The 22,782-nt window shown below is 39.2% G+C and overlaps 1 protein-coding gene across 1 annotated transcript in view; it reads left to right on the plus strand.

Annotated features, from left to right (window-relative positions):
* The window catches only part of LOC138649156 (mucin-5B-like), a 70,768-nt gene extending 54,309 nt beyond the window's left edge, over positions 1–16,459 (plus strand). The window contains exons 40-53 of the mRNA XM_069739324.1: positions 3,477–3,596; positions 3,934–4,032; positions 4,334–4,453; positions 4,620–4,718; positions 6,595–6,714; positions 7,063–7,161; positions 7,707–7,826; positions 7,993–8,091; positions 10,711–10,830; positions 11,172–11,270; positions 11,610–11,729; positions 12,707–12,746; positions 13,136–13,253; positions 15,373–16,459. Coding sequence (XP_069595425.1) covers positions 3,477–3,596; positions 3,934–4,032; positions 4,334–4,453; positions 4,620–4,718; positions 6,595–6,714; positions 7,063–7,161; positions 7,707–7,826; positions 7,993–8,091; positions 10,711–10,830; positions 11,172–11,270; positions 11,610–11,729; positions 12,707–12,746; positions 13,136–13,253; positions 15,373–15,577 — 1,578 coding nt within the window. The 3' untranslated portion in view covers positions 15,578–16,459. The remainder of the gene's footprint in view (positions 1–3,476; positions 3,597–3,933; positions 4,033–4,333; positions 4,454–4,619; positions 4,719–6,594; positions 6,715–7,062; positions 7,162–7,706; positions 7,827–7,992; positions 8,092–10,710; positions 10,831–11,171; positions 11,271–11,609; positions 11,730–12,706; positions 12,747–13,135; positions 13,254–15,372) is intronic.
* Positions 16,460–22,782: the final 6,323 nt, after the last annotated feature.

Raw genomic sequence — 22,782 nt, forward strand, 5'->3', positions numbered from 1 at the left:
CTCCATTGCCAAGTTTCAGTGACCATGAGTTATACTCAACTTCGTCCTGAGATGTTCTCATATTCTGTTGTAACTGGAACCGTCAAAATTGATTCCAGGATTTTGAGTATTTAATTGTGGACTGTACAATTTGGGCTCTTATTCCACCTTCCACTATTGGTAGGGTTGACGAAAGTCACCAACGTTTATGAAAACTTTTCCACCAAATGGTCTTTTTTTTCCACATATGTCTTGGAACAAATTATCCACAGCGTTCATATTAAAACAGGGAATCATTGTTAGTTCGTCCCAAATAACGACAGATGACTCCCTAAGCTCCTTTGCTTGAAGTAAGGTTGTTTAATTTTTGACACTGTGGTCTCATTTGTTATAATTCCAAGGCCAAACTTGAAATAGTAGGTGCTGCCTCCCGGCCGTCCAGAAAAAAACAGTGTGAGCTAGTGTCGTCTGGCTGTGAAGCAGCAAATAATTCACGAAGTTGGTAGGGCATTTGGAAAGCGACTGTATCCATTATACCGTCTTCCCACAGGGAATCATCTTTCAAAAGATGAAGATCAATGCACGCATTTCTATACATGTCATGTACGACTCCATTGACCTTAAGTCAGCATAAGACTTTGCTCCTCTTACGTGAAGTAAAAGGAATCTTAGGTAATACAGCTCATCATCTGTTAAAGAGACTGTATACATTCGGGCAATTGTTTTCCCAAATTAAGCCCGTAATTTTTTCCATCCTTCTGGTACAGATTTCTATCACAGATATGGTGTTCAGGGATTTCACTGTACAAATACTGACGGGTGAAAGCGTCAACTCTGTTTCACTCAAAATAAGCCTGCAGAGTAGGGGCTTTTGAGTCCAAAATTTCCATATCCACATTACCATCTTCAAAAAATACTTGCTGCATGTTTTCAAGGTGAACAGCAAGCCTTTTAATGTTATGTGAAGCATCATGCATTTTATTTTTTCTGATTCTCCACATGCCCTCAGGGACGCTTATATACCGAGATTCTAGGTACATGGCTGGGTCTTTCCAGTGTAATGTATCAAACTCGATATTGGCACAGTCATGTCCTTTGCATACATATTTGAAAAGATATTTAACACTTTTTATTGAAGCACATATCTCAACATTGATTGGCTTCCAATGAAAGTGGACGGTAAAATTACTGGTGTCCCAGCTTTTAGCCCTTGGTGTAACACAGCATAATGGATGTGATCCATAACACCGGCATAACTGTCGACGCGTAATGCCTTTTGATTTTGTTTTATATATTCGATCCTGTCGGATTCAATTTTTAAGTAACTGTCAACGATAAATTGTTGCGTCAACTTCCCAGCATTTAAAAGGGGATTGAACTTGTCACGAATGGCAAGCCTGTATGCATAGTACTGCAACAGGGTGATTTTTTTTCTTGTCGATCTTGATACACTGGTATGGATGGTAGATGAATGTCACCAATTCTTTGATGTTGCACACTTAGGGCAATTGGAGTTCTCAAATTTATTGTCCATCCACTGTCCCCATATGGGAATAGAAGTGGATATGTCATTGCATCACCCTTTCTGTGAAGAAAGCTGATTTGAACAGTTTGGTTTTCACTTTTGAGGTGAACTCTGATGTCCCTATTAAATGGGGGTTCACCAATTGCATTTAGATAAACTACAGCTACGTCATTGCACCTTGGTGCATTGTACCGCCTCTGGTCATCATTGTAGTAATTTATAATTGACATTGTTATTTCGATTAGATCACTATTTTCTAATTCAGCAATCCTCTCTTCCTCTATTTCAAATTCCCTCATCATTGTGAAGGCTCTTGCAAGTGGGTTAATTGATTTCATTTTCTCTCCAAGACATGTTAGCAGTGCTGGGAGGCACATTTTATTTGCTTTACTTCTTGTACTTAATGCTTCTTCACTGTCCAAGATATAAATCTGGGCAAAGCTGGGAGTACTATCCACAGAGGAATGCAATGGGACAGTTCTGTGGTAAATTTGTCCATGAATTCGAAAACAGTATGGACCATGCCCAGGAGGTGCCGCTACTTGTGCTCCCATTGGTGCTAAAGCAAGCGAGCTATTGTATTGCCTTATATTAGCCATAAAGTTATTGGAGTGCTGATGCTCTCCTATTATCAACTTGACTAATAGATCATCCATACAAATGGGACGTAATTGGATGTGCCCTCTCTTGCAGGAAGAGAATGTTTTGTTCTGCGCCATTTCGTCTTTGAAATTTTTAGATTGGCAGAATTTACATTGAAATGTCAGTTCACCAGCATAGTGCTCTTCATTACGTGTCTCATCAATTTGACTGAGAAGTCCTCTAGCAGCAAATGTAACTTGCCATAGTCGAGTGGCTCTTGCACGATGGACACATATTCTATCTTGTTCTCTTTTTTGTGAAATATGTGTATCACGTTGTGCACTGCGTGTTGCTCATTGTCGTACAGCATTAGAAGCTCTACGTGATTCAGTTACTTCATTCATTTCTCTTGCTCTGGCCGCCCTCTGTCAGGCTGCATCAGCAGTTCTTAAACAATTTTGTTTGTCTTCTGTTTCATTAAGACGCAGGTTACGCATCCCATCCATATGGGATTTGCTTCTCCACGTGCAGCAGCGCCCTCAATTTGATCCATCTTTGCATTGTTGCCTCACACTGTTGCCTCAGGCTTATGCCTTTACTCGCCAGGGAGAGCTCCTCTCCTTAGATATCCATGGTTATGCCAAGGCAGTTAGATGCTAGTAGTAGTAACTATGGATACCTAAGTTAGTGTTCAGCTGTGGATGACTCATTGTGCACAGATACACGAACACATCCAAATTAGGTATATTGATTAACTATCCTTATAAAAGGTCATCAATGTCTGATCTGTGGTGGTGCAAATCTCTGCACCCTTGTCAATCATTGGCTCTCGTTGACAGCGACAGCTGGAACTGCCCAAATGCGAGATGAACAACTTTATTGAAGGTATAGTGGCTGTGGTCGCATACTACATATCACATCCAATAGATTTAAATAGTGGGCGGATGTGCAGTACATACAGTAGACAGAGCTGTGCAGATCCATAACTGAGCAGTTCTGGTCACCGCTGGAACAGCTGATCGGCAGGGGAGCTGGGTGACACATCTTCATTGATCATACATGGATGACCTATGCTAAGAATAGGCCATCAATGTTAAAGTCCTGAGCAACCTCTTTACATCTATAATTGGCATAAAAGCCTTTCAACTTATATGTTTCAATTCTGATAAACATCTTTAAATTTATTAACTGCAGATGGCCACCAGAGCACAAAAAAGAATTTGTGCTCAGTCCTCCACCGATTTCATATTGATGGCATATTCCAGAGGAAAGATATAATTATATTAGTCCTACACAACCCTTTTAATTTTGAATTCTCCAATTTGCGCACACATTTGGATTTCTAAATTTTTATATCTGTATAATATATCATTTTACTGTGTATTTACAGCCTGGTGAGACATGGAGCTCCCCTGATAAGCCATGTGAACAGAATGAGTGCCACCACATTGAAGATCAGTATGTGCCTGTTGCAGTCAGAACAGTTTGTGCCATCGAACAGTGTGAACAGGTACAATCAATTTAGTATTAGAATCTCTCTAAATCACAATGCCCATGTGCAAACTAGAGAGGAAAGTAGCAGGACAATTTAAAAAAAAAAAGATTAAGATTTAGTCACCGAAGCTTCAGAGACTTGTTAAAGTTTAGCAAATAAATCACAACCCAACCTTGAATTTTAGTGGTGCTCTTCTTTCCCTTACATGAATTATTTGGGAATCTGAGTCAACTCTTGGAAGTTCAGCACCTTCCTAGGTAGAAATAGTTTGTAGTACTTGTCCCTCCTCACTTTCTTTGCAGGAACCCTGACCTATAGTCTTTACAAACTAAGCAAATATCTTGTTCCCCAGGGCTATGCATACAAGACAGTTCCAGGTGAATGTTGTGGAAAATGTGTAAAGGAAGCCTGTGTGATCCGTCTGAGTGACAACACAACCAGAATTATGGAGGTATTGTCAAAATATAACAACAATATATTTGTTTTGCTCAAAGCATGTTTTATTTGCATGCAAAAATAAAAATGAAACTTAAAAATTATATTCAGCTCGTGAAATCTTGATATTTATTTCTCCTGTGCTCATTATCTATTTTGAAAATGCATTTTTTGTGACCGTCCAAAAAAAGTCATAAGCTCCTTTTCAGCTACTGTAATCTACTTAAATACACTGGACATTTTGACATTAGTCGCCGTTTTGTATCATTTTGGGCACAATTCTAAATTAATCATGATATTATTTAACCAATTTTCAGCCTGAAGAAAAGTATGTTCCACCAGAAGACAAGTGCTCCACCTACACCTGTTCCAGCACCTACGATGTTGAGAAGACAAGCATTTCGTGCCCACTTCTTGATGGTTCCAACTGTATCGAGGTTTGTTCACCTACATAGTTACATTTTATTATGTAATTGAAATTATTTTTGATTAAAAAGGAAGTATTGAGTATGCACGAGAAAAAAACATTTATTCCCTAATTAATCATCTCCAAAGTTTTTTCAGTCTCTTCTCTTTTTTGTCTCATTATTTTGCATCTTTTAGGGAACAGAACTCGTACATTCTGAAGATGATTGCTGTGGCAAATGTGTACCTTATGCTTGCATAATGAGCGGCAAAGACAACTCAACAATCATTTTGAAGGTATTCTAATGCCATTACTAGAAGCAATTCACTGCATTAAGATTTATTTTCGACTTTAAAGAAAACTGTATAGATCCCTAATTATTGAGCTTCTCTTGTAGTAAATACCATAACTGTACTTTGGCGACACAGAGTCACCCACATTAAACCCATTGCTAACCAAACCAACCAGGATTGCTTGGTGTTAACCTTTAAAACCTTCAGTATTAGGTTAATTGCAGACAACTGTATTTTCTCAAATCCAATAAAATCGAGACAATTATGCATATCACATTCTGATCAAAATTGAAAAAAGTTTGTTCAGAGTGTCAGCATAGTGGGATCCAATTCTCCTGGATGAGGAGAAGATGGAGAATACAAATCAGCATTTTCTTAATTCTGTCACTCTATGGAAATCGGACTACACTCATGTGTCATGCGAGTGAAGTCCGATGTTTTCAGCCAACTCAATGGCTTGTATGGCCGGGTGTGATCCAATACTGGATCAAACTTAGGCATGCAGCGATTTTTTTCCTTGGGTAGGCTTGGTTGGAGGAAGAGTTTTTGCTTGTGCACGGTCCCATAGACTAACACTGGGCCAAGTATGATCTGATGTTTTGTCGGATCACACTCGGATCAAAAATACATTCATTGGCACGAGCCCTTGTAATTTAGTAACTCATAGTCAAACTAGTTTATTCTAGATAATATTTATCATGCATTTATATTATGCATGATGAACATTATTATCATATATGCTTAATGCATATATGATATAGAAAGTCATACAGAAATTCCATACAATTTATATAGAAGGTTGGCATTAGGGGTAATCATTCTGTCTACAATTTGAACAGCAAGAAACTTGCAAACTCTATTTAAATATTCTGCATTTGCCTCTGGCAAGGTTTCCATGTCTTATCCTGATGAAAGCTGAGAAATCTATAGTTAAAGTAGTTGTCTTGGACATTAACATTGATTTACTATCCTTATAATAGGTTATCAATGTCTTATCAGTAGGGGTGCAAATCTCTGCACCCCCGCCAATCATCGGCTCTCGTTGACAGCGGCAGCTGGAGCTGCCCAGATACGAGGTGAACAACTCTATTGAAGGTATAGTGGCTGTGATCGCGTATTTCACATCCACACCCAATAGATTTGAATAGTGGGTGGATGTGCAGTACATATAGTAGACAGAGCTGTACAGATCCACAACTGAACAGTTTTGGTCACCGCTGGAACAGCTGATCGGCAGGAAAGCTGAGTGACACATTCCATTGATCATACATTGATAAGCTATCCTAAGGAGATGTCGTCAATGTTAAAGTTCCGAACAACCTCTTTAAGTCTATAATTGGTATTAAAGCCTTTCAACTTATACATTGCAATTCTGCTATACATCTTTAAATCTATTGACTGCAAATGGCCACCAGAGTGCAAAAAACAATTATCTAGAAAAATTTGTTCAATTTAACATATTAATAACCCATCTATGTATGAAATTAGTGGGGTTCCAGTACCCACACAATCAGTTAAATTGGAAATAAACTGCAGTACTTGGTCTACAGATCGTTTATCCATCAAGTCTCAATGTCTCGTGATCAAGCTGAAAGCCAACAAAAAAAGGCAAAAAACTTGGTATTATATGCTAAAGAATGCATCAAACTGTGGTTTTCAACTCTGTACACTGCCACTATCTGGCTACTGCTTGAGCAGCTAGAATTTGAGTTCTGGGGGAGTCACCTGCTCAGTTCTCCACCGATTTCATATTGATGACATATTCCAGAGGAAAAATATAAATATATTACTCCTATTTTGAATTCTCCATTTTGTGCACACATTTTGATTTGTAAATTCTTATATCTGTATAATATCTCATTTTACTGTGTATTTACAGCCTGGTGAGACATGGAGCTCCCCTGATAAGCCATGTGAACAGAATGAGTGCCACCACATTGAAGATCAGTATGTGTCTGTTGCAGTCAGAACAGTTTGTTCCATCGAACAGTGTGAACAGGTACAATCAATTTAGTATTAGAATCTCTCTAAATCACAATGCCCATGTGCAAACAAGAGAGGAAAATAGCACGACAATTTTTTTTTTTTTTTTTAAAAAGGTTGGGTTTTAATCACCAAAGCTTCGAAGACTTGTTAAAGTTTGGGGAATAAATCGCAACCCATTTATGAATTTCAGTGGGTGCTCTTCGTTCCCTTACATGAATTATTTGGGAATCTGAGACAACTCTTGGTAGTTCTGCACCCACCTAGGTAGAACAAGCTTGTAGTACTTGTCCCTCCTCACTTTCTTTGCAGGAACCCTGACCTATAGACTTTATGCAAACTAAGAAAATATCTTGTTCCCCAGGGTTACACATACAAGACAGTTTCAGGTGAATGTTGTGGAAAATGTGTAAAGGAAGCCTGTGTGATCCATCTGAGTGACAACACAACCAGAATTATGGAGGTATAGTCAAAAACTAATAGCAATATATGATTTGTTTTGCTCAAAGCATGTTTAATTCTATGTAAAGATAAAAATGAAACTTAAAAATTCTATTCTTCTCCTGAAACCTTGATAATGCTTTCTCTTGTGCTCATTATCTATTAAGAAAAAATGTATTTTGTGTGACCTTCCAAAAATAGCTATAAGCTCCTCTTTAGCTACTGTATTCTACCTAACCCATTACTTGCCAAATTAAAATTTTTACAAGTACGGATTTTTCAGAAAAGGGCATCCCAATATTCAATTAAAAATGACAATGACATGATTTCCTATTTTGAAAACATTCATTTTACAAACACAACACGAAAAATTGGACCTAATTATAAAAATTATAAAATCTTAGTTGCTAGAAGCTAAAGATTAGGTGTCCCAAAAAAAGGACATTGGTAGATAATGGGTTAAATACACTAGACATATTGACATTAGTCGACATTTTGTATCATTTTGTGCACAATTCTAAGGATGTTCTAAATTAATCATCATGATATTATTTAACCAATTTTCAGCCTGAAGAAACGTATGTTCCACCAGAAGACAAGTGCTCCACCTACACCTGTTCAAGCACCTACGATGTTGAGAAGACAACCATTTCGTGCCCACTTCTTGATGGTTCCAACTGTATCGAGGTTTGTTCACCTACATAGTCATATTTTATTAGTAACTAAATAAATTTGGATCAAAAAGGAAGCATGGAGTATGCACTAGAAAAAAAAACATTTATTCCCTTATTTATCATCTGCGAGGTTTTTTTATTCACTTCTCTTTTTTGTCTTATTCTTTTGCATCTTTTAGGGAACAGAACTTGTACATTCTGATGGTGATTGCTGTGGCAAATGTGTACCTTATGCTTGTATAATGAGCGGCAAAGACAACTCAACAATCATTTTGAAGGTATTCTAATGCCATTACTAGAAGCTATTCACTGCGTTAAGATTTATTTTGGCATATAAAAAACTGTACAGATCCCTAAGTATTGAGCTTCCCTCGTTGTAAATAGCATAACTGTACTTCGACGGCACAGGGTCACCCACATAAAACCAAATCCTATCCAAACCAACCAGGATTCCTTGCTGTTATCCCTTAAAAACTTCAGTATTTGGATAGGTGCAGACAACTGTATTTTCCCTAATCCAATAATATCAAGTCAATTAAGCAAATCACAATCTGATCAAACTCGAATCAAAGTTTGTTCAGAGTGTCAACATAGTGGGATCCAAATCTCTTGAATGAGGAGAAGATGGAGAGAACAAATCAACATTTTTCCCATTCTGTCACTCTGTGGAAATCGGACTGCACTCATTTGTCATGCGAGTGAAGTCCGATGTTTGCAGCGGACTAAATGGCTTGTATGGCCCAGTGTGATCCAATATCGGATCAAACTCAGGCATGCAGCGATTTTTTCCTTGGGTAGGCTTGGTTGGAGGAAGAGTTTTTGCTTGTGCCTGGCCCCATAGACTAACACTGAGCCGAGTTCGATCTGATGTTTTGTCTGATAACACTCAGATCAAAAATATGTTCGTTGGCACGAGCCCTTATAATTTAGTAACTCATAGTCAAACCAGTTTATTCTGGATAATGTGGATCATGCATTTATATAATGAATGATGAACATTATTATCATATATGCATAATACATATATGATATAGAAAGACTTACAGAGATTCCATGCATTTCTTATATAATGTTGTCATCAGGGGTTATCAATCATACTAACTACACTTCGCACTGCAAGACACTTGTAAAACTCTCTTTAAATATCCTGCATTTGCCCCTGGCATGGTTTCCATGTCTTATACTGATGAGAGCTGAAAGTCTATAGTTTAAGGAGTTGTCATGGACTTTAACATTGATTAACTATCCTTATAATAGGCCAACGATGTCTGATCTGTAGGGGTGCAACTTTCTGCACCCTCACCGATCATTGGATCTCATTGACGGCGGCAGCTGGAACTGCCTAAATACAAGATGAACAACTCTATTGAAGGTATAGTTCCCATGGTCGCGTACTACACATCCACACCCAATAGATTTGAATAGGGGCGGATGTGCAGTACATACAGTAGACAGAGATGTGCAGATCCATAACTGAGCAGTTTCAGTCACTGCTAGAACAGCTACTTGGCAGGGACTCTGGGTGACACATCTCTATTGGTCAAACATTGATGAGCTATCCTAAAGGTACCTTCACACATAACGATATTGTTAACGATATCGTTGCTATTTGTGACGTAGCAACGATATCGTTAATGAAATCGTTATGTGTGACAGCGACCAACGATCAGGCCCCTGCTGGGAGATCGTTGGTCGCTGAATAAAGTCCAGAACTTTATTTCGTCGCTGGACTCCTGCTGACATCGCTGGATCGGCGTGTGTGACACCGATTCAGCGATGTCTTCACTGGTAACCAGGGTAAACATCGGGTAACTAAGCGCAGGGCCGCGCTTAGTAACCCGATGTTTACCCTGGTTACCATGCTAAAAGTAAAAAAAAACAAACACTAGATACTTACCTACCGCTGTCTGTCCTCCAGCGCTGTGCTCTGCACTCCTCCTGTACTGTCTGTGAGCCGGAAAGCAGAGCGGTGACGTCACCGCTCTGCTTTCCGGCTCACAGACAGTACAGGAGGAGAGCAGAGAAGCAGAGCGCAGCGCTGGAGGACAGACAGCGGTAGGTAAGTATGTAGTGTTTGTTTTTTTTTACTTTTAGCATGGTAACCAGGGTAAACATCGGGTTACTAAGCGCGGCCCTGCGCTTAGTTACCCGATGTTTACCCTGGTTACCGGCATCGTTGGTCGCTGGAGAGCTGTCTGTGTGACAGCTCTCCAGCGACCAAACAGCGACGCTGCAGCGATCCGGATCGTTGTCGGTATCGCTGCAGCGTCGCTTAATGTGAAGGGGCCTTAAGGATAATCCATCAATGTTAAAGTCCTGAGCAACCTCGTTAAGTCTATAATTGGTAAAAAAGCCTTTCAACTTAAACGTTGCAATTCTGCTATACATCTTTAAATCTATTGACTGCAGATGGCCACCAGAGCACAAAAAACACCAATCTTGAAGGATTTGTTCTAGTAAACATATTAAGGACTTATCTATGGAATGAGATTAGTTTGGTTCAGTACCCCTACAATCACTTAAATGGAAAATAAACTAAAGTACTTTGTGTACAGATCGTTTTTCCATCAAGTCTCAATGTCTCAGCATCGAGCCGAAGGCCAAGAAAAAAGCCCCAAAACTCAGTATTAGACGCTAAACAATGCATCAGGCTGTGGTTTTCCAAGCTGGACACTGCTATTATCTGGCTGATGCTTAAGCAGCTAGAATTTGAGTGCTTTGGGAGTCGGCTGCTCAGTCCTCCACCGATTTCATATTGATGACATATTCCAGAGGAAAATGTAAATATATTAGTCCTAGACACCCCTTTTAATTTTGAATTCTCCATTTTTGTGCACACATTTGGACTTGTAAATTCTTATATCTGTATAATATCTCATTTTACTGTGTATTTACAGCCTGGTGAGACATGGAGCTCCCCTGATAAGCCATGTGAACAGAATGAGTGCCACCACATTGATGATCAGTATGTGCCTGTTGCAGTCAGAACAGTTTGTGCCATCGAACAGTGTGAACAGGTACGATCAATTTAGTATTAGAACCTCTTTAAATCACAATGCCCATGTGCAAACAAGAGAGGAAAGTAGCATGACAATTTTGTTTTTAAAAAAGGTTGGGATTTAGCAACCAAAGCTTCAGAGACTTGCTTAAGTTTGGGGAATAAATCACAACCCCACTCTGAAGTTCAGAAGGCTGTTTTTCTTTGCCTGACATGAATAAGTTGGGATTCTGAGTTATCTCTTGGAAGTTCTGCACCCACCTAGGTAGGACAAGCTTGTAGCACTTGTCCCTCGTCACTTTTTTTGCAGGAACCCTGACCTATAAACTTTAGAAAATAAGCAAATATCTTGTTCCCCAGGGCTACGCTTACGAGACAGTTCCAGGCGAATGTTGTGGAAAATGTATAAAGGACGCCTGTGTCATCTATCTGAGTGACAACACAACCAGAATTATGGAGGTATAGTCAAAAAATAATAACAATATATGATTTATTTTTTCTCACAGCATGTTTATTTTTTCTCAAAGCATGTTAAAATTGTATACAAAGATAAAAATGAAACTTAAAAATTATATTCTGCTCCTGAAACCTTGATATTGCTTTCTCCTGTGCTCATTATTTATTATGGAAAATGCATTTTTTGTGACCTTCCAAAAAAAGTCATAAGCTCCTTTTTTAGCTTCTGTATTCTACTTAAATAAACTAGACCTATTAGCATTAGTCACTGTTTTGTGTCATTTTGTGCACAATTGTAAGGATGTTCTAAATTAACCATGATATTATTTAACTAATTTTCAGCCTGAAGAAAAGTATGTTCCACCGGAAGACAAGTGCTCCACCTACACCTGTTCCAGCACTTACGATGTTGAGAAGACAAGCATTTCGTGCCCACTTCTCGATCATTCAAAGTGTATTGAGGTTTGTTCACCTACATAGTCATACTTTATTATGTAATTGAAGTTAATTTTAATTAAAAAGGAAATGTGGAGTATGCACTAGAAAAAAACATTTATTCCCTCATTCATCATCTGCAGGGTTTTTTTTTTTAAATATTTAGAATTGAGAGTCCTCAGTGGTTGATAACTTTGACCAAGGTATATATGAGTTTTTTTGTCACTTTTCTTTTTTGTCTTGTAATATTCACTGACTTTTTTTGCGCCAAGTTCAAAAAAGTTGCACGTGGGTTCATGAAATTAGCGCAAAGTGAAAAAAAGGTCATCTTTCCTTTAACTTTGAGCCAAAAAAGTTGCATCTTTTTCAAAATGTCACAAAAGATGCAGCAATTGAGAAAAAGAGTAAAACTACTCCAGGGAGCGACTAGACCAGTGTTGCCCCAAATTATATGACTTTTTAAAAAAATCACAAAAGATGAATCAGGCAAAAACATATGCAATCACATAAGCAATTAGAAGGAAGAATAAGTCACTCATAAAGCAGATTTCTCTGACAACATACATTGCAAAGTTTCCTATATTTGCTTGTACTATTGACTTACGCCAAGAGTGTTGAAACAATATTAGCATGTACAGTGGGGAAAAAAATATTTAAGAGAAAAATAAATTTTGCCAAATCAGACAAGGTGTTTTTCTGGATTTGTTTTATCATTTTGACTCTCATAGTTGTGGTCTACCTATGATGCCAATTACAGGCCTCTCTCATCTTTGGTGGCTGACTAAATACTTTTTTCCCCACTGTATCTTGGTATCTGTGTCGGGATTTAGAACTCCGTATTGAAAATCAGAGCTTCAACAGAAAAGGAAATGTAATAAGTTATGAAACAACAAATATTGTTGGTCTGAGATGTTAAAAGGTGCATGTTTGTTTTAGGTGTTTCTTCTTTTTTTATAATGAAAAATAAATTCATATTCCTTTTGATCTATGTGTTTGTTGTGCAGGGTACTATCAAATCTGATGGCTGCTGTGAGTCTTGCGAACGTAAGTAATTTCTTACCAGTCCTCCAAGTCTTTAGTTATTTTCCAGTAGTGTATTTGTGCTGAATAAGCATTAAAGTTTAAAGCTTTATAGTAAAGAGCATAAAAGTGACAAAAATGACCTTACAAAAAGAGAATAAGCCCTCCCCTGAGGTACTTCACAGCTTTGTTTGTACACCTAGCATTTTGCACAAATTAGGCACAAACGCTTATATAAATTACTGTAACATTATTTAGAGTACTTTTTTGTGCAACAATAATCACTGCCAAAAGCATAACAATAGGAACCACTGATACTTGCTGATTTATAAAGCAGTTATACTAATGCTTTCAAAGCTGAATACACCTGTAATACTTACATGTGAGTAATCGTATTCACATTCCTATTAAAGCTCTCCTGTCTGGATGTGGGGTTCAGAAACAATCCGAGCGTATCAAGACCAGCTTTTGCGAAACAGACGAGGTAGTGGAGCTGTCCTCCTGTGGTGGAGCCTGCATGACATCTTCTATGTAAGTTGAAAGTGTTGTTAATCCTTCACATCTATAACTTTGTAAGCTAATAGCTTGACAAGGAGACATACAGTATCTGTGTGCAAGGAGACATGCAGTATCTTTGTGCAAAGAGACGTATCTATGTGCAAGGAGACATGTCTGTGTGCAAGGAGACATATCTATGTCCAAAGAGACATCTCTGCATGCAAGTAGATATAACTATGTTCATGGAGAGAAACAATATTTATCTGCAAGGAGAGTTACAGTATTTATGTCCAAGGAGACATATCTATATATAAGGAGACATATCAATGTGCAAGGAGACATATGTATGTGCAAGGAGACATATCTATTTTCAAGGAGAGATATGGTATTTGTCTGCAAGGAGAGTTACAGTATTTATGTTCAAGGCGATATGTGTAGGAGACATATCTATGTACAGGAGACATATCTACAGTATGTGCAAGGAGACATACAGTATCTGTGTGCAGCAAGGAGACATGCAGTATCTTTGTGCAAGGAGACATATCTTTGTGCAAGGAGACATGTCTGTGTGCAAGGATACATATCTATGTGCAAAGAGACACCTCTGCATGCAAGTAGATATAACTATGCTCATGGAGAGAAAAAATATTTATCTGCAAGGAGAGTTACAGTATTTATGTGCAAGGAGACATATCTATATATAAGGAGACATATCAATGTGCAAGGAGACATATGTCTGTGCAAGGAGACATCTATTTTCAAAGAGAGATACGGTATTTATCTGCAAGGAGAGTTACGGTATTTATGTTCAAGGTGATATGTGTAGGAGACATATCTATGTACAGGAGACATATCTGCAGTATGTGCAAGGAGACATACAGTATCTATGTGCAAGATGACATATCTATGTGCAAGGAGTTATACAGTATCTATGTGCAAGGTGACATATCTATTTGCAATGAGACATATTTATGCGCAAGGAGAGTTACAGTATCAATGTGCAAGGAGAGATACCGCATCTATGTACAAGGAGACATTTATGTGGAAGGAAACATACTGCACAGTATCTATATGCAATGAGACTACAGTATCTATGTACGAGGAAAAATATCTATGGGTGTCCTTAGGTTTACTCTAGACAGATGTCTACATGTGATGTTTGAAAATATCTAACATTAATATGGATCCGATACCGATTCCCGATACCACAAAAGTATCGGAACTCGGTATCGGAATTCCGATACCGCAAGTATCGGCCGATACCCGATACTTGCGGTATCGGAATGCTCAACACTAGTTACTAGTTACTAGTGTTGAGCATTCCGATACCGCAAGTATCGGGTATCAGCCGATACTTGCGGTATTGGAATTCCGATACCGAGTTCCGATACTTTTGTGGTATCGGGAATCGGTATCGGATCCATATTAATGTGTAAAATAAAGAATTAAAATAAAAAATATTGATATATTCACCTCTCCGGCGGCCCCTGGACATCACCGTGGGTAACCGGCAGGCTTCTTTGTTTAAAATGAGCGCATTTAGGACCTGAGAATGACGTCGCGGCTTCTGATTGGTCGCGTGCCGCTTATGTGACCACCACGCGACCAATCACAAGCCGCGACGTCATTCTCAGGCCCTAAACTCCTCATTCTAGGAATTTAGGACCTGAGAATGACGTCGCGGCTTCTGATTGGTCACGTGGCGGTCACATGAGCGGCACGCGACCAATCAGAAGCCGCGACGTCATTCTCAGGTCCTAAACGCGCTCATTTTAAACAAAGAAGCCTGCCGGTTACCAGCGGTGATGTCCAGGGGCCGCCGGAGAGGTGAATATATCAATAATTTTTATTTTAATTCTTTATTTTACACATTAATATGGATCCCAGGGCCTGAAGGAGAGTTTCCTCTCCTTCAGACCCTGGGAACCATGAGGATACCTTCCGATGCTTGGTGTCCCATTGACTTGTATTGGTATCGGATATCGGTATCGGCGATATCTGATACTTTTCGGGTATCGGCCGATACTATCCGATACCGATACTTTCAAGTATCGGACGGTATCGCTCAACACTACTAGTTACCATAGATCAGATCATAACTTTGACCTGGACAATCCTGTTAGCATTTCTAAAATGTATCCTCTTTGCACAGATACTCTGCTGAGGCAAACCTGATGGAGCACACGTGCAGCTGTTGTCAGGAAGTGAAGACCAGCAAACGGGAAGTAAACCTGAAATGTCTGGACGGAACCAGCACTGTCTATACCTACATATATGTAGAGGAGTGCGGCTGTACCCACACTGAATGCCAAAGTGATATCCAGACCTCCAGCGCACAGCAACATCAACTGGTCTAGTGTAAAGAGGACCTCCGCCAGGACCTCCAGAGGCATCAAATCACCTAATTGACAGTATCAATCAAGCTAAATTAATTACACTGAATCAGAACTTTAATAAGAACTCTAACAGAATATTGACATATGTGACATCTGAATACTCTGGAAAACTAAACTCTATCAATGGGCTTCTAATGACAAGCTTTGCTTTTTGACTGCCAAGATTTCTTCATCGAAGCCTCCAACCTCTACTTACCTCAATGTATCACAGGGCTTTTTTCAAATGATCTAATTCTTGAGATTAAATAGTTTAAACCTGTAATTTTTCACAATAACGTTATGTAAAACCTATTTCCCATACATTGGAATTGAACTCAATTACACAGGTTATCATATTTTAACTCCTTGATAGTCATTGTAATAAACATTAACGCAGATACTCCCATGCTACATTTAGATTACTTTTAATCTAGAGGACACAATATACCACAATATACGGTATATTGTATAGATGTGTCTCTGAGAAAGATACTAACAGAAGGTTCATCTTCAGGTCCATATTTCATGATAGGAAGGCAAATCTACTGCTGCTCTATGTCATCCTGTTTACAGAATAACTAAATTAATTAAAGTTAGTTCATTAATCTGCAATAAGCTAATAGAAAAATAAATAGTACTGCGATACTGTTTTACTTTTATTGAATGTTTTGATTCATGGATGTCAGATTCCTCTTTTTTTATTTCTAAAGCTAAGATCTTGTATCTACGGTATTTATTGCATCTGGTTGGAGATTTAACACATGTATCTGTTTTGTTTTTTTGCCATTGGTATTAGAGAATTATGAGTTATTGTATTTCCAGAGTATGAAATATGATTTCAATAAAAAATCTTTTAAGCATTTTAGAAAGTTTCTGAGCATGGTTTTATGTTCAGTTCAAGTGCAGAAGGTAAAAAAAAGCAAAAAGAGTTAAATGGATATTAGTATTTGAATGTTTATTGCATTTGCACACTATATTGTCGAAATACTGCACATGGAACCCTTAGGCTCCATATTACCATCACAAAGGCACCCGATAACCCACTATATGACACAATACAGTGACAGCATATTATTCCTTAAAGGTACTGTCTCCTGGGAAGAATATTTTCATTATATTACTTAGAATATGCCATGATATCAGAGCCATTCAGAGGTATAAAATAGGCCCATAGCTATCTAAAATATAGAATAATAACATAGCAACATGGACAAACATGAATAAAATAGTCTTGAATGGGTCTAGGTCTCTTGGTCTTCACGTCTGGCTTTCTAATGAATTCTTAGATATTTAAAAGCACATCCAAATGGATGAGATTCCACATAGAGGGACATTAGTAATGTGTGTTGCCATAAAGGAGGGCATTGGTAATTCAAGGAAAATAGGAGAAATCCCAAAAGATTGGAGAAGGGCAAATGTTGTCCCTATCTTCTAAAAAGGAAAGAAGATGGAGCCAGGAAATTACAGGCCAGTGAACCTTACTTCTATACCAGGAAAGATATTTGAACAAATTATCAAACAACATGTATGCAAGTACTTGGATAAAAATACAGTAATTAGCCCGAGCCAGCATTGGCTTGTAGCAAATAAAGTCATGCCAGACTAACTGGGTGGATCAAGGAAATGCGGTATAGTATATCGCTACTTCAGCAAAGCATTTTATAAAGTATATGATACTATCCTTATTGAAAAAATGACCAAGTATGGAATTGACAAGGCTACAGTTAGGTGAGTAAGGAGGAAATAGCTGAACAAAAGGTAAAAAAAATGAACGAGCATTGATTAGAAGGATAAAAAAAAAAAACTTTATTGAGACAAAATGGTAAAAGGTAGCACTAAAAGCAAGAGAGTGCCTGCACTCATGTATATAGGACAGAAATGCTCAGAGGATATAAAAAAGGGGATAAAAATGTATTGTAATCAAAATACGTTAAGCAAGAAGGATGCTAACAATATATAAGAATATAGTTAAGGTAACCGACCAAATGTAAACGGAGTACTCTAAATATATACATAAATGTATCAAACAGTGTAAAATATATATACATACAAAACACAGTCAGGTACATAGATATAAATGAATAGAAAGTCAGCACTCATCCTTTTTTTTCAAGAAACTTCAGACCATTTTAATTTTCATTATTGGACATTTAGTAAAAACGTGCTAGCAGCGTGGCAGCAGGAGCAGCAATTTTATAAGAAGCGACACGATGGACAATGAACATTTCACGCTAGTTTGCGCTTCTACTGGACCAGAGAATAGTGCAGCAAGAGGCACTCATATGTCAGGCTCTACCATGAGGTAGGAAGCTCATGCTGTATTGGTGACTGGGTAACAATGAGGCTCATTTCCTCCATCCCCTCCCATCAACCACGAACAACAGAGAGGATTATCCTCTTCATCTGACAGTTGCCCACCCATCACCTCTTCCTCTTCAATTTGTTCCTCTGATCTTGCGCTTTTGATAACAGTTTGTCTGTTATCACTAGCCCCCTTTAATTGCAGTAGTTCTCCCTCTCTTGGCTACCACCTGTGTGACAACACACTTGAACTTAGAGACAATGGTATCCCTTCCACTTCCTCCTCTTCTTCTTGGACCACCATCTCCTCCTGCAGGCTATTCAAAGTCTGCTCCAGCATATAGATGACCAGAATAGTGATGCTGATGATGGCGTCGTCAGCGCTTAAAATCTTAGTAGCCATTTCAAAACTGTGCAGAAGGGTGCAAAAGTCCTTAATCTGTGCCCATTCTGTAAACGTGATATGTGCCATGTCCATACTGCATTGGCCCAGGCTATGCAACATGACATACTGTGTCAAGGCTGGTTGCTGCTGCTACAGTCACTGCAACTTCTGCAGAGTAGAATTCCACCATGTTGGCACATAGCATCAACCTGTTAACTGGCATGGACAAAGACCTCGGTATCGATCAAAGTCGATGACCAGAGGGGTGCGAATGGTGGAAATTAGCACACAGCTTACATGCTTTCTGGAGAAGCTCACCCAGGCCAGGATAGTGGTGGATAAAACACTGTACCACCAGGTTGAGGATGTGAGCCATGCAAGACACGTGTGTGAGCTTGCCTTGCCATATAGCCGACACCAGATTCGCACCGCTATATGATACGGCCTTCCATGAATACTGGTTCAGTGGAGATAGCCATTGATCAAACTCAGCCTGGAGAGTTGTCCACAACTCTTCAGTTATATGACTGCGATCTCCAAGGCATATCAATTTTAATACTGCCTGACTGTGGTGAGCCCTGGCTGTGCAGTACGGAGGTGGTGGCAATTCGCTCTGCACTGTTGGAACATGTCTCGTTAAGGCAGAGGTTGAGGGCACAGGTGGAGGCCCTAGAGGAGATAGAGGAGGCAGAAGCAGTGGAGCAAGTGTTAAATGTAAAGGTTTGTCCCGCAAGCCTTGGGGATTCCAAGACTTGTAGAGCAGCGCCTGTCCCCACAGCCACCAGAGTCACCCAGTGCCCAGTCAGCAAGATATAATGCTCTTGGCCATGCTTACTTGTCCAAGTGTCTTGGTAAAATGCACTCTGGCAGTCAGAGATTTAGTCAAGGAACGAGTGATGTCTGCAACATGCTGGTGTAGTGCAGGCACAGCATACTTAGAAAAGTAATGGTGAGTAGGCAATTGGTACTGGGGGATTGCATCGACCATCAGCTTTCGGAAATCAGTCTGCATCTAACCAGGTGGAAAGGCAGAACTTCCGTGGCCAACAGAAAGGAGATGGTGGAATTTAACATCTTAGCTTTGTCATGCGTAGGAGGAAACGATCTTTTACGTGACCACAACTGTGGAACCAGGAGCAGGCTGCAGTGCTGAGAGAGGGCAGAATATGGTGAAACAGACAAACTGCTGCACCATCAGAGAGGTGCAGGCGGAGATGTTACGGTGTATTGAGAAACTTGTGGTGTGCTCATTCTCTGAGATCGGTCAAAAACAGCAGGCATGTCCATTTCCGTTACAGTTGATGGTGAGCCTCATAGTCAGTGTGACTGGAGCAGGTAAAAAAACCGAGGTTTTGTGGTCGAAGACCTGCATCTCAATAGTTGGCATGGTAACAGATGAGGAGGAAGAAGTAGCAGATGCGATTGATGGGATGGTTGATGGCTGTTGAGGTCCACTGGTCCGCATTTTTGTGCAGTGGGATTCCTGCAGTAAAGCATGCTGATTGCACATGTGAAAGTTCATACATGTGGTAGTCAAATTATTGCACTTTTTACCTCGATTCAGTTTTTTTGCAAAGCTGGCAGATCACATGAGTTGACTACCCTTGGCACCACTGTGAGCTGCAGACCCATGGACGCTGCTGGTCACAATCATAGTTGTGGCTAAGAATGCATTGCCTCAGATATCTGAGTCTCATCAGGATCACCTCCCCTCAGGGGTTAACGTCTGATGATGAGGTTCAGGATGCTGTTCGGACCCTACTTTGCCTTGCCCCAGATCCAATCTAAAAAAATTTTGGGCATCAGTGCAGATTTCCTCCTCTTGACTCTGTGAAGCTTTTGAGTACACTTCTGATGACTATGGCATAGAATGTGTGAACAGTGCTTCACACTCACCCATCTGTGGTTCCATACAGTCTGTTGTACTGTACAGTTGGAGAGTTGGGACATGGGGAGAAGCAAGGGGAATTTGGGTGCTGCCTTTGTGGACTGTACTGGGTGTGAGGGTGAGGAGGAGAGGCCACGTGGAGCTGCGCTTGCCATCCACTCGAGTACATGCTCTTTCTGGGCATCATCGACAAGGCGTACAGCTGTTCGTCTGCCAAAAAAAGGTAATGGAGTAGCCTGTCCAGTAACATAAGTTGTGAGTTGTCTTTGCATAGGATGTGATGTTGCTTCGCTAGTGCTTTTACAAACATTACCAACTACCCCACATACACCTTGAACACCAAGCCTAACTCCCATTTCCACCACAGCCTCGCTTTTTCCCAGTGATGTTGCTCAGATAGTGTGGTAGGAGCACAGTATTAGCAACAAAAAATTAGATTTTAAACTCTGCACCTCTGAAAACAGCTGAATTTCAGCAACAGTAAATTCCAAGTTGAAATATGGCGTACTGTATTGTGTTAGTCACAGAAAAAAAAAGTTTGAGTGTGAATGAGGCCTGTATGACAAAGAAGTTATGCTACAAACAATTTGAAAGTCAGGTCCCCTACTGTATGACACTAGGAACAGAAGATTTTTTTGTGGCCTATGGATGAGGCCTCTATAACACACTAAATGATACAAACTATTTGAAAGTCAGGTTCCTTACTGTATGACGTTAAGAACAGAATAATGTTTTGTGGCATATGGATCAACCTCTGTAACACATTGAATGTTAGGAAATTAACCTGGATGTAAACCATAAAATTATTTTGTCTACCGCCAGATTATTGACACATCTGTTTGAATGGGTGGTAAAGTGGTCTGCATGCATGCATGTGACAGTGACCATGATGTATGATCAATACATTTGTCAATATCTAGGAATCATGTTACTTATTTTGAAAAAAGATGAGCAGATTGTTAGGAATTCTCTGAATCTTGCAAATTTAAACAGTATGAGATTCAATTTGGGCATATTCCTAAGAAAATGACTTCTGCCATTTTCCCCATTTCATAAGTTTCTATCAATCAGAAAATGCTCACAAGATCTAAAGCACAATTAGGAAGGCTTTGCTATACTGTCTTGCAGCTATCACAACAAATGATATAGCACGGCCAAACAGGATTGACTATCATAGCCTTTACAAAAGCAAAGGCAGGAAATGCAGTAGCCATTTTGGGATGATACTGGAAATGAGAAAATGTCACAGCTTACAGTTTAGACATAGACATAGAGAGAAGAAGCCACAAAAAGTGGAATAATGCTACATATAGTTTGTGACTGTACAAAAGTGATGAACCATTGCCATATATTTACCCATATCCATACAATTTAAGATATATTTGGCATTATTAAGGCTCTGTTTGTGTTGAAGAGCTTGAAATGGGTTGTATACAGTCCTAGGAAACTTCAGAGAGTTATACATGACCGTGAATCAAAGTTCTACAAATCATTCTTTTTAATTCACCAATGCTTCTGATTTAGCATCTGAAAGGATTTACTGTAGTTTCAAATACATCCAATCCTTCCATCTTTGTCCTATTTGACCTTTTTTTATTAAAAAAGGCTATCCGGTAATTTCCTTTCATTTCATCAAGGCAATAAAAGTTATAGCGACTGTGTCACTTGCAGTTATTCAGTCTGTACTAATAGGAAGGAATTATTGAGCCGATAAGAGAAATAAATCTGGCAAAAGCCCTTTATGCAAATGTTGATTGATGATAAGTTAATGGATAAGGTAGGAAATGCCACTGTTAATTTAGCTTGAATCCACACCTCCAGCTTTAATAAAGGTGTAGTCCAAACAAAGTACAGGAAAAAATGTCTAATTGCTTTAGCATTAACTCTTTATTAAACATAAATTGTAGACATATCGCATATGTCCACAATTGAACACATCTACAATGAATGTTCACATGAACCCTGCGTTACAACCCAAAGTTGCATTTACAATTCTCTAGGCTTCTGAACTGAAATTTCTTAGATTATCTTGTACCACTGATGTCTGATGGCTTAATTTTGGGAAATGTATTTGCCCCAAACTGTGCAGTAATATGATGTAAATAAACTAACTGTTCTGATGCATTATAGGATCTTGTCTCAGATGCTTATGATGTAGTTTGTTGACTGCCTCCATTGTCAACCAGTAAAATTGTGAATTCAGCTCTAAACTCTGATGCAGGCTATTAAACCTGTATCAGAAAATGCCATATGTCTACTTAGGTACTCAAGTATTTTTTGGAGCTTAAATATATATTTAGACTTGGTACTTAATGGTGGGTATTAGTGATGAGCGCGTATACTCGATACTCAAGTTTCTCCGTGCAAGATCTGGTAGTCTCCGAGTATTTCATTGTGCTCGGAGATTTAGTTTATGTTAACACAGCTGCATGATTTGCAGCTGCTAGACCGCTTGAATACATGTAGGGATTCCCTAACAAACAGGCAATCCCCACATGTAGTCAAGCTGTCTAGCAGCCACAAATCATGCAGCTGCATCGACATAAACTAAATCTCTGAGCACAATGAAATACTCGGAGACCACCCAAGTGTTACTGAGAAACTCGAGCAACT

This window comes from Ranitomeya imitator, chromosome 9, assembly GCF_032444005.1.
Source record: "Ranitomeya imitator isolate aRanImi1 chromosome 9, aRanImi1.pri, whole genome shotgun sequence".
In the NCBI taxonomy this organism is placed as follows: Eukaryota; Metazoa; Chordata; class Amphibia; order Anura; family Dendrobatidae; genus Ranitomeya; species Ranitomeya imitator.